At 41.2% G+C, this 12,792-nt stretch overlaps 1 protein-coding gene across 1 annotated transcript; it reads left to right on the top strand.

The window, feature by feature from the left end:
• The first annotated feature begins 7,558 nt into the window (after positions 1–7,558).
• On the top strand, positions 7,559–10,086 carry elfn1b (extracellular leucine-rich repeat and fibronectin type III domain containing 1b). Its single transcript, XM_063010562.1, has one exon. The coding sequence runs from the start codon at positions 7,656–7,658 to the stop codon at positions 10,074–10,076; it is 2,421 nt and encodes an 806-aa protein (XP_062866632.1). The 5' UTR covers positions 7,559–7,655; the 3' UTR covers positions 10,077–10,086.
• The last annotated feature ends 2,706 nt before the right edge of the window (positions 10,087–12,792 follow it).

Genomic DNA, 12,792 nt, shown 5'->3' with positions numbered 1-12,792 from the left:
TCACAGACTTTTGCCAACCCATCTGATGTAGATTATAAGGATCTACTATGAAGAATAAGATGAACCACCCAATTTCATGTGTGCACAGGTTGTAGAGATGTAGCCAAGAAGACAAACATCTGTATTCTTCAAAGTATTGGTATAGGGGTCTGAATACTTTTCTGAGAAACTGTTTAAAGACATCTGCTATTATAAAAATATATATGGCTAATATAAACTATATTGCCAAAAGTATTCACTCACCCATCCAAATCATTGAATTCAGGTGTTCCAATCACTTCCATGGCCACGTGTATAAAACCAAGCACCTCGGCATGCAGACTGCTTCTACAAACATTAGTGAAAGAATGGGTCACTCTCAGGAGCTCAGTGAATTCCAGCATTGTACCGTGATAATATGCCACCTGTGCAACAAGTCCATTCGTGAAATTTCTTTGCTACTAAATATTCCACAGTCAACTGTCAGTGGTATTATAACAAAGTGGAAGCGATTGGGAATGACGGCAACTCAGCCACGACGTGGTAGCCACGTAAAATGACACAGTGGGGTCAGCGGATGCTGAGGCGCATAGTGCGCAGAGGTCGCCAACTTTGTGCAGAGTCAATCGCTACAGACCTCCAAACTTCATGTGGCCTTCAGATTAGCTCAAGAACAGTGTGTAGAGGGCTTGATGGAATGGGTTTCCATGGTCGAGCAGCTGCATCCAAGCCTTACATCACTAAGCGCAATGCAAAGCGTTGGATGCAGTGGTCTCAGTGGTCACAAATGCACTTCTGGAAGAATGGTCAAAAATTCCCATAAACACAATCCTAAACCTTGTGGAAAACCTTTCCAGAAGAGTTGAAGGTGTTATATATATATATATATATATATATATATATATATATATACGGTATATATACGGTATATATATGTATCATATTAAACCCTATGGATTAAGAATGGGATGTCATAAGTTCATATGCGTGTGAAGTCAGACGAGCGAATACTTTTGGCAATATAGTGTAGTAGTAAATATAGTAAATTCAACCATTTTAAAGCAAATGTTCTTGACTTTAGGAATAACCAATTAAAGTAATCACCCTAAATATTAACATTTGATTAACTTTATGCCATTACTTCGTCCATTACATTAACACTATTATCATTTCATTAACTTCATCAGTATGAGTCCAGTTATGTATGGCTTCATCACATGAGAATCTGAAGAACTATTTAGCTGTTCAAGAAATGAACACATGAAGGACTCTCTGGAGTCCCTGTATGTTCAGGCAGGGACATTTTAGGTTAGCAGAGGTGTTGCAGAGAGACCTCAGAGCAATAATGAGCGTACCGTTGCACATATGAAGAAAATGGGCAGACATATTATTACCATAGCTTTACATTTCACAGTAGTATTACATTTTGGGTTGACAACACAATGTCTTGAACCCTGATTTAAGATCTCTTAAGATTTAAGACTCTTCCAGGACCACTACAGAGTAGGTATTATTTGGGTGGTGGATAATTCTCAGCACTGCAGTGACATGGTGGTGGTGTGTTAATGTGTGTTGTGCTGGTATGAGTGGATCAGACATAGCAATGCTGATGGAGTTTTTGAACACCTCACTGTCCCTGCTGGACTAAGAAAAGTCCACCCATGGGGAGCGTCCTGTGACCACTGATGAAGACCTCAAAGATGACCAACTCAAACAGCAGCAACAGATGAGCGATCGTCTCTGACTTTACATCTACAAGGTGGACCAACTTGGTAGGAGTGTCTAATAGAGTGGACAGTGTGTGGACACAGTATTAAAAAAACTCCAGCAGCACTGCTGTGTCTGATCCACTCATACCAGCACAACACACACTAACACACCACCACCATGTCATTGTCACTTCAGTGCTGAGAAGGATTCACCACCCTGAGAGTCCTGATCATTGAAGAACAGCATGAAAGCATGCAGAGAAACAAATGGACTACAGTCAGTAATTGTAGAACTACAAAGTGCTTCTATATGGTAAGTGGAGCTGATAAAATGGACAGTGAGTGTAGAAACAAGGAGGTGGTTTTAATGTTATGGCTGATCGGTGTATTTCTACAAACACACTCCCAAATCTTCTGGAAAGCCTAATAGAGCTTGGTTATGGAATTGAATGTCCAACAAGTTCATATGACCTGTATGTACCTTCCCAAAACCAAGAAGTATATAGTAAAGTAATAAAATAAGCATTCTTAAAGATTTCACACCAGCAACAGGCAAAAAAGAAACATTTAGAATTTCCTGCTAAGGTTTAAAAAAATACATGCAGAAAACGCTGATCAAAGGATTCTTGGAGCACAAATTATTTACTGAAAGCTAGAATATAACAGAATATTTACTAGACTAGAACACTGTATCAGCTCAAATGAGCTACAAGCCACGTTTCCTGTAATTACTTTCTCTGTGGTTGACTCTCGGATATTACGATGGTTATTTATAGAAGAATGTTATTGTAATGTGTTATATGGCATGTAGGATATTGCAGGTTTTGGAAATTATAAAGCAGATAATATGACGTTGCTGATGTCTTTCTTGTTTGACTTTGACATCTAATATGCGTATATTATAAACATGGATGTATTACGGTTGTAGCAAGAGTTACGACGTCAGTCAAATAGTATTAAGACAATGAAAAAAAAAGGCGCCAGAGTCTCATGAATAAATTTGCATAGTCTAGAGCAACCCACATCTGAAAATATAGGCTTGTTTATATTTATGCTGACGTAAAAGCTGTTAAACACTGCATGGCCAAAAGTATGTGGACACTTGGCCATGTAGGTTTCTCATGCTAACTGCTGTGGTAATTATTATTATATTTGAGATATAGTACAGTAGATTGGTCAAATAATAATATTTTACTTTTAAATATTACCATTAGCTGGCAATGCAGGCTTAACAGTGACAGCTGTACTTCTGCTTAGTGAGGCAGTGTCCTACTAGAATGATACACCGATCAGCCATAACATTAAAACCACCTCCTTGTTTCTACACTCACTGTCCATTTTGTCAGCTCCACTTACCATATAGAAGCACTTTGTAGTTCTACAATTACTGACTGTAGTCCATCTGTTTTTCAACATACTGTTTTAGCCTGCTTCACCCTGTTCTTCAATGGTCAGGACCTTCACAGGACCACTACAGAGCAGGTATTATTTAGGTGGTGGATCATTTTCGGCACTGCAGTGACACTGACATGGTGGTGGTGTATTAGTGTGTGTTGTGCTGGTAGGAGTGGCTCAGACACAGCAGCGCTGCTGGAGTTTTAAAATACTGTGTCCACTCACTGTCCACTATACTTCTACCTAGTTGGTTCACCTTGTAGATGTAAAGTCAGAGACGATCGCTCATGTATTGGTGCTGTTTGAGTTGGTCATCTTCTAGACCTTCATCAGTGGACACAGGACGCTGCCCACGGGGCGCTGTTGGCTGGATATTTTTGGTTGGTGGACTATTCTCAGTCCAGCAGTGACAGTGAGGTGTTTAAAAACTCCAGGAGCACTGCTGTGTCTTATCCACTCATAGCAGCACAACACACACTAACACACCAACACCATGTCAGTGTCACTGCAGTGCTCAGAATGATCCACCACCCAAATAATACTTGCTCTGTGGTGGTCCTGTGGGGGTCCTGACCATTAAAGAACAGGGTAAAAGCAGGCTAAAAAGGTACTGTATGTAGAGAAATAGATGGACTACAGTCAGTAATTGTAGAACTACATTGTGCTTCTATATGGTAAGTGAAGCTGATACTTAATTGACTGAGTGGCCACAAATTTCAATGGAGACCCTCCCAAATCCAAAATTCATACAACCATCTTTATGGATCATGCCAAAGAGTGGGGTGTCTAAATACTTGTGGCTCTGTGAACGTTGCTGTAAAAAACCTGCATTTAATTAACACTGCATCATACAGACATAAATTGTAGTCGGTTCTAGTTCTAGTATTGACAGGTGAAGTGGACGTTTTGTGATGCTGACCGTGTGAACAGCCCGAGTATTTAAATCACCCGTTTCTTTGGATATCTGAGCCAGCCTCCAGCAGCACAGTCGCCATGGAGACAGTCTCTATGGACTATGAGATCCCTGTGAACCTCTCTGTTTGGCAGAGATTTTATTGAGTCTCTAGATTTCTCAAATGACAGATATTATTAGTATAATTAATCCTGCTCTCTTTCCTGTTCAGATGAACAGTAATTACGATGAATTGGGTGTGTGCGAGCGTGCGCTTTGGGTGTGTGTTTGTATAATGCGCTTGCTGAACATCTCATTCACCATGGTCATTAATATGGAACTGCTCCCCCTTTGCGGTTGTAAGAGCATCCAGTCTTCTGGGAAGGCTGTCCACTACATTTCTACATTGTCCACTACAATTCCACTCCCTTTATCATTTATTCACTTCAAAATTAACCACCACTGGGACCCATTATCAGACAATAGTATCCTCTTCACCCTGGCAATATCATACCACCAAACCAATTTAGGCAGACTGGAATGCATTTTACTGCTATAGAGTCCTACAGCAGTGTGCTTTACACCCCATTCAGCAATTAACCAACCTCATGCTTGAAAGTCTGGAATTAATAGTAAGTGTTGCAACTATTGATGGACAGATGTGAAAGTGAGTGGATATTAATATGAAGTTGCCTCCAACCCTCTTGCTATAACAATCATCACTTCTGAACAGGCTATACACTAGATGACTGTAAGGATCTGTTTCCATATAAACAGAAAAGCATTCATGTTGTCGGGAAGTGTAGCTGAAATAGCCAGGATCAAGTATTAGAACGGTTGTCTGAACACTTTTGGTCATGTTATTGGTCATGTGTATTGAGTCTGCTACTTCTTTAGCCTAATAACACACTACATTATCATTAGCAAAAGTAGATTGCTACATTTGGGATTTTTTGTGACATGTCCAATTTTCCAATGCACCATGGGACCTCAACACTCACTCATTAGCACAAGCTCTGTCACATGCAACCAACCAGACATCTTTTTACCAGACAGTGGCATATCCCCCCTTTCCCAAGAGCAAGAGAAACACACTAGGTCTTCCATTTGTGTAAACAGGGCATTGACAAGGAGTAGGAGTTACAGTGCTGCACCATTCCAGCGCCCAAACTAGTCTAAAAAAAATTAAGGCAGTAAATATAACAATGAGGGCTGTTTTACAAGGTCTGAGTAATAATTTTGCATCAAATATTTGGGAACAATATTTAAGCCTCAGTGTATTCGGCTGCAAACAGGAGTTGCTGTTTCAGCTGTCAAACAGAAAGGCTGTGTTTCAAAATGCTATACAAAACTATTGGTAGAACCAATTTTGCATACTATTTAGCTAAAGGTGTGGTATTTGGGACACAGCGGCTTATGGTCCACACCACACTTTTGGGCCAAACTTTCTCAAACTTTATCTCAGGTAAACTTTGAAAAAGTTCATGAAGAAATGAGCTCCATTAACATTTTATCTAGGGGTCCCAGTAGATTTATGTTATTATTGTTTTTAAATATGTATTTTTGAACTCATCGGTTTGAAACTCAGCTCTGCCATCTGGCAGGCTGGGCGGCTACATGAACGATTGGCTGTTGTTCATACAGGGTGAGAGCCGGGTAGAGCCCTCATAACTGATACAATTGATGGCGCCTGCACAGAGTCGAGGAATAATGCTTTGATCAGGGTGTGGCTCACTGTACACAAAAAGCTGATCCGCATATGAACTCGCCTCATGCAGGTGCAATCGGCTACTGCACAAGTGGCGGGGGGGGGGGGGGGTGTCAGTCTCACTTTCCTCAATCAGAAGTAGGGATCAGTATCAGTAGAGAGGAAGCATAATGCAATTGGGTAATTGGATACAACTAGATTGGGAGGGAAAGGTTTTCATCTAACTTATTTTTAGACTGGAGTTCAAAAATCAAATTTTTAACCAGTATTAAACAAGGATGCCAATACTAGAACTATAGATTATTTTTTGTAGGGTGTCTGATTATTTGAGCAGATAAAATATTGTTATTTGGGAGAAAATATGTAGAATGAATGTAAGCACTTTTTCTATGTACCATCAGACAGTAATTGGTCTCAGTGTGGTGGGGCGTCCTCAATTCAGGTTATTTTTGGCTGAAAGCAATGAAGCAACCATAATGACTATACACAAAATGTTAAGTCAGCTAAACAAAAGTCTTAAATTATTCTTTACAAATCCTACTCAAAACTCATTGTTAATACAGACCACAGTTCCAAAAAAAGTTTGGACAGTATGTGTTATGATTTATAATCAAACTTAAATGAGATTTTACAGAAACAGTTAAAATCTCATTTAGGACAATGAGAGATCAGAACCATTGAAAAATGTCCAAAAATAAACATCCTTAAAGAGTAAGAATGACTCAAGGCTCACTACTTTTTCCAAAATGCATCAGCAAATAATAACAGCTTTAACATCAACAAGTCAAGATTGCATGAATTATTGTTATTGTACCCTCTTCAGTCCATAATATTATTAATAGATTTTTAGACAAGGCAGGGCAGTGGTAGGTCAGCGATTAAGGTACTGGGCTATTCTTCAGAAGAACCTTTCGATCATTAGTCAACCAAGTTGCCGACTCATTTTCTCTGGGACCAACATCAAAACTGAGCATATACTGTATTTAAACATACATGATAAAAAACATTTTGAAATACACTAGCACACAAGAGCTGGGATTTCAAATACATCATATCGAATCTCAGCTCTGCCATCTGAGCCAACGTTTGGCTGTTGTTCATCCAGGTAGGGAGCCGGATAGGGATGTTTTTATCATGTATGTTTAAATACAGTATATGCTCATTTTGGATGTTGGTCCTGGAGAACATGAGTTTGCAACTTGTTGGACTATTGATCGGAAGGATAAAAAGTCCAGTACCTTAAATGCTTAAGGGACAATTATGACCTCTGCTGGCTGATTGATGGCATCTGCACAGAGTAGAGGAATAATGCTGATCAGGGTGTGGCTCTCCATGCACAAGGCTGATCGGCATATGAACTCGCCTCGTGCAGGTGAAAAGATGCAGTCGGCTACTGCTCACGTGTCAGAAGGGGCGTGTGTCAGTTCGCTCTCCTCAATTGGGACGGGGGTCAGCACAAGTAGAGAGGAAGCATAAGGCAATAGGGTAAAAATTGGACTCTCTAAAAATAGGGAGAAAAAGGGAGAAAATGCTTTTAAAAAAGTGTTTAAACTCTTTAATTCAATTTAAATAATATAAATGAATGGTTTCTGTTCTGTTATTGTTTTGTTTTGTTTCTCTGGAAGGAGGTTGGTATATAATTTAATATCTCATCAGCTTGGAGAAATGTACCTCATATAACATCTATATTCTTATCTTTGTTTTTTCAGGGTCCAGCACATCAGAAATGGGGGTTTGTGTACCAGCGATCCATTACCAGCAAATTAGGGGCACTGCATGGAATGGTTTGGAGATACAATCTGACCAGAAGTTGCAGAAGGCTAAATCTCAAATCATAACTGGACATCATTTTGCTGAGTAAAAAGACAACTGACACTTCCAGTCTTTGCAGCACTGACCAGCTCTAGTCGGTACTCATTAAAATTGGGGATTCCATCTGTAACAGCTTTGAAAGGTCAACACTGAAAGAACCATGAATGAAGCACAGCATGATTCAGCGCGGTCGAGTGGAAATGTTAGAGGTATAGTGACCAGTGCCTTACTCTGGTGGACCATGGGTGTTTTATTTCTTTCATTTGCACACATGCCTGTTGCCCAGGCTGATTGTTGGTTAATTGAAGGAGAGAAGGGTTTCGTCTGGCTGGCAATCTGCAGCCAGAACCAGCCACCATACGAATCTATCCCGTTACACATTAACAGCACTATAGTTGATCTGCGATTAAACGAAAATAAGATTCGGAGCATCCATTTTTCCTCTCTGAGCCGCTTCAGCAACCTCACTTACCTGAACTTGACCAAGAATGACATCTCGTACATAGAAGACGGCGCATTCTCCGCCCAGTTCAATCTGCAAGTACTGCAGGTTGGTTTTAACAAGCTAAGGAACTTGACTGAGGGGATGCTGCGAGGCTTGGGGCGTCTTCAGTACCTCTACCTTCAGGCTAACCAGATTGAGACTGTCTCACCTAATGCCTTCTGGGAATGTCCTGCTATTGAGAACATTGACCTTTCCATGAACAGGATTCAGCAGTTGGATGGAAACACATTCAATGGCCTATCAAAACTAACAACCTGTGAACTCTACTCGAACCCTTTCAGTTGCTCCTGTGAGTTACTGGGATTTTTGCGCTGGTTTGCAGCGTTCCCCAACAGGACGAGCGAAAGGATGGTTTGCGATACACCAGCAGGTTTTTCTGGATATAGTCTCCTAAGCCAGAATCCAAGGATGCCAACTTTCCGGAATGCATTCCACGCCCTTTCTACCGTCTGTACAGATGATTACGTGACGCCTTATCTTCTTGGATCTTCAGACGGGGGCACACCAACAATCCTGCCAGACCTCAGCCCATGTGGATTAGAAGACTGCCCTTCAGGGACACTTCCAGACGAGCCTATTAGTTTTAGCCCGACATATTTTGACCCAGACGCCCGGCCAGTCATGAGGCTTAAAGAGGTGACACAAGCAAGTGCAGTCATAATTGTCCAAATTCCGAAACCCTACAGCAAGATGTACATCCTTGTCCTCTACAACAACAGCTTTTTCACAGATATACAGCCTCTAAACAGCCAAAGGGAAGAGATTCAGTTGCTGAACCTAAAATCCCATACAGAGTACACATACTGTGTGGCATCCATCCGCAATTCTCTAAGATATAACCATACTTGCTTGGCCATCTCCACCGGTACAATTCAAAAGCAGGTCCCAAATGACTCAACTGCTACTCACTATATCATGACCATACTGGGCTGCTTTTTTGGAATGCTTATTATACTGGGTGTGGTGTATCACTGTCTAAGAAAACGCAAACAGCATGACGACCCAAAAAGCAAGAAGTTCGAGAAGATGAAAAGAGATTTAATCGAGATGAAATATGGAGCAGAACTTGAAGGTGGAAGTCAGCTATCACAGAAACAAATGATGCCCACTGGTGAAGCCCTTCAAAGGATGCCATATTTGCCAGCTCCCAGTGAAACAGACCAGTACAAGGTTCAGGAGATGATGGGCACACCAAAAACAACAAAAGGAAACTACATAGAGGTGAGGTCAGATCAGTCTGATCGACTGATCGAAAGCGCTCCACCTTCCGAGAACAGCCAGGGATCTGTGGCGGAGATTTCCACGATTGCAAAGGAAGTGGACAAAGTGAATCAGATTATCAATAACTGCATCGATGCGCTCAAATCTGAATCCGTATCCTTTCAGGCCGTGAAATCTGGCGCTGTATCAACAGCCGAGCCTCAGTTGGTGCTCATTTCGGAGCACCCACCAGGCAAGTCTAACCTACTGTCACCGGTCTATAAAGGTGGCTACCATCATCCCCTACAGAGGCACCACAGCATGGAAGCTCCACTCAAGCGTACCAGCACATCCTCAAGTGGTTCAATCCGCAGCCCTCGATCTTTCAGATCCGACGGTGCCTATCGATCAGAGTCCAAGTACATTGAGAAATCTTCGCTGGATGAGTCGGGGATCCTGACAGTTACCCCTGCTGCAGCAATACTTAAATCAGAGGCAGAGAGAATGCAGCACTACAGTGAGCACAGGCACTCATACCCTGGCCCCCACCACGTAGAGGAGCCGCTGGAGGTTTCTGCGAGCCGGAAGTCATCTGTCTTTGAGCCACTGACCCATTCAAGGCCACGTGAGCTCTCATATTCACAGCTTTCACCACAGTACCACAACTTCAGTGGCTACTCCAGCCCGGAATACGGCTGTCGACCATCCCTTAGTCTGTGGGAACGATTCAAACTCCATCGCAAACGCCACCGGGACGAAGATGAGTACATGGCCGCGGGGCACGCATTGCGAAGAAAAGTACAGTTTGCTAAAGACGAGGACCTACATGATATCCTCGACTACTGGAAGGGTGTGTCTGCCCAGCAGAAATTATGATTGCTTATTTTGTAGTTTATTAAAAACATAATCTAATGAACCATCCTTCACTTTTTGGACCAAAAAACAGTGCTGATAAAGCTGCAGTAAGTAACTTTTAGTTAGTTTTAATATTGAAAGAAATGCAACACAATAAAAGGACATACATTTTGTAGTTTTAATTGCCTCTCCATGGTGATTGGTCTGGGGGTTTCATGTGCGAAATCAAAGTATTCAAGACACATGATGAGTTTTCATGGCAATCAATTGGGATTTCAATCATTTCTGTCTTTTCTATGGCTGAATGATTAGAACATCTTTATGGATTTTCTTTCTTTTTTCTCCCAATTTAGCGTAGCCAATTAATCTTATATTTGCCTGACACACTCCCTTTGATGCAGGCGCAGTCTACCAGCCCTTTCTTATTCCCCCATACTGGTGGTCTCAAGAACAGAGAGTCTTGCACTGATCTCCGTGTTCCTCCACTTCGGTACAGGCGCCTCAGGCTACTAACCAGGGTCCTTACACAGCGTTTAAGACCCCGCCCACTTATTAGTCTGGTCTTTTCCCACCCAACAGACTTAACATGTGCCTGCTAGGGGGCGCCCAGCAGACCAGTAGCAGAGCTGAGATTCCAACTCGGGGAGTTCAGAATCCCAGTGCTGGTGTGTGCCCTAATGTTGTGGCTCTTTTAAACTCAAAGTTATACATACAGCAACCTATAGATTAATTAATTTAGTAGTGTAGAAACCTAAATAATGTCATTTACTTTGGTAAAGCTGGTGTATTTTGTGTCCATATAGTTTGGTAGATAGGTAGTTTGACTGCACCCATTCAAAAGCACATAAAACAAAGGTCTCTGACAATGGGAAGCCAGACTGTATTCTTATGCTGAGAGAAAATTGGTCTCTATGGTTAAGTAATAAAAGAAATACTAAAAATAAAAACATGGGTGACACTGCCCACAGTCAAGTGAGCTGCTCTGCAAGAAAAAAGCCTGCTTTTCCTGTGTCTGTGACTAGCAAAACAATTAAGGCTTGACCGTGCACTGTATTTTAGTAGTTTACTACATCTGATAACCTGGACAATTGGCATAAGGTAAAAATGTAGTTTTTTTTATTGGATTCTTTGGTTGAAAGGGTGTGTTCCAATTATTTGGCCAAATTAAAAAAGCAGAGGCAAAAATCACTGAAATCCCAAGACAACTATGAAATACACCGATCAGGCATAACATTATGTATGACCCCTCCTTGTTTCTACACTCACTGTCCATTTTATCAGCTCAACTTACCATATAGAAGCACTTTGTAGTTCTACAATTACAGCCTGTAATCCATCTGTTTCTCTGCATGCTTTGTTAGCCCCCTTTCATGCTGTTCTTCAATGGTCAGGACTCTCCCAGGACCACTACAGAGTAGGTATTATTTGGGTGGTGGGTCATTCTCAGCACTGCAGTGACACTTACATGGTGGTGGTGTTTTAGTGTGTGTTGTGCTGGTATGAGTGGATAAGACACAGCAATGCTGCTGGAGTTTTTAAACACCTCACTGTCCCTGCTGGACTGAGAATAGTCAACCAACCAAAAATATATTCATCCAACAGCTCCCCGTGGGGAGTGTCCTGTGACCATCGATGAAGGTCTAGAAGATGACCAACTCAAACAGCACCAATACGAGGTGGACCAACTAGGTAGGAGTGTCTAATAGAGTGGACAGTGAGTGGGCATGGTATTTAAAAACTCCAGGAGCGCTGCTGTGTCTGATCCACTCATACCAGCACAACACACACTAACACACCACCACCATGTCAGTGTCACTGCAGTGCTGAGAATGATCCACCACCTAAATAATACCTGTTCTGTGGTGGTCCTGTGGGGCTCCTGACCATTGAAGAACAGGGTGAAAGCAAGTTAAAAAAGTATGTAGAAAAACAGATGGACTACAGTCAGTAATTGTAGAACTACAAAGTGCTTCTATATGGTAAGTGGAGCTGATAAAATGGATAGTGAGTGTACATTTTTAAGTTTTGAGCTATTAGCTATGTAAATGCATTTTTTAGCAAAATAACATTGATCAGTATCATATTAAGAACCAAACTAGGTTTGCAAACAAACAGCTATATTAGCAGCATAGGCAGGTAATAGATTAACAGCTATTAGCCATCTAGCCAGCAGCATTAGCTACAAATTTGCCAACAGAGTAAAGTTAGTTTCCTCATTTTAAGTCCCTTTAAATTCCGGAGCATAATCACCTCTGATGCTCCAAGCCGGTTTTTATTTTTGCATATCTTTCTGTCTTTTTGGCCTTTTACCTCCTTATGCCAAGGTGGATTAATGTGCTAGTGCTTTGTGCTTTTTATCACTTTTAACCTCCTCTTATAATGTTTCCGAGTTAGCAATGGCTTCTCAAATGCCATTAGCTGTAGCTTGCTGTGCAGATCCATTAAGAATTAATAAAAAATAAAAAAACTGAGCCAAAGTTGTGCTAAAATTTGACAACACAACATAACCTTTTATTTTCTTACTGAGTATGGTGGAATAGTTACATACTGCAGCTTTAGATAAAAGTCATTTCAGAATTAGCTTAGATATATTTCTCATATCTAGCTATGAACTAGCTATTTTTGCTACTTGACGATAAAAGATGATATATCAAACCTTGCAGTGAGGTACGTGCCAAACATTATTAGGTCACTTTTAACAGTATTAACCTCAAATGAAGACACTTTTATATAGTAT

The sequence above is a fragment of the Trichomycterus rosablanca genome, chromosome 15, assembly GCF_030014385.1.
Source record: "Trichomycterus rosablanca isolate fTriRos1 chromosome 15, fTriRos1.hap1, whole genome shotgun sequence".
Lineage (NCBI taxonomy): Eukaryota > Metazoa > Chordata > Actinopteri > Siluriformes > Trichomycteridae > Trichomycterus > Trichomycterus rosablanca.
The sequence above is the reverse complement of the archived record's forward strand: the minus strand, read 5'-3'. Positions and strand labels throughout refer to the sequence as shown.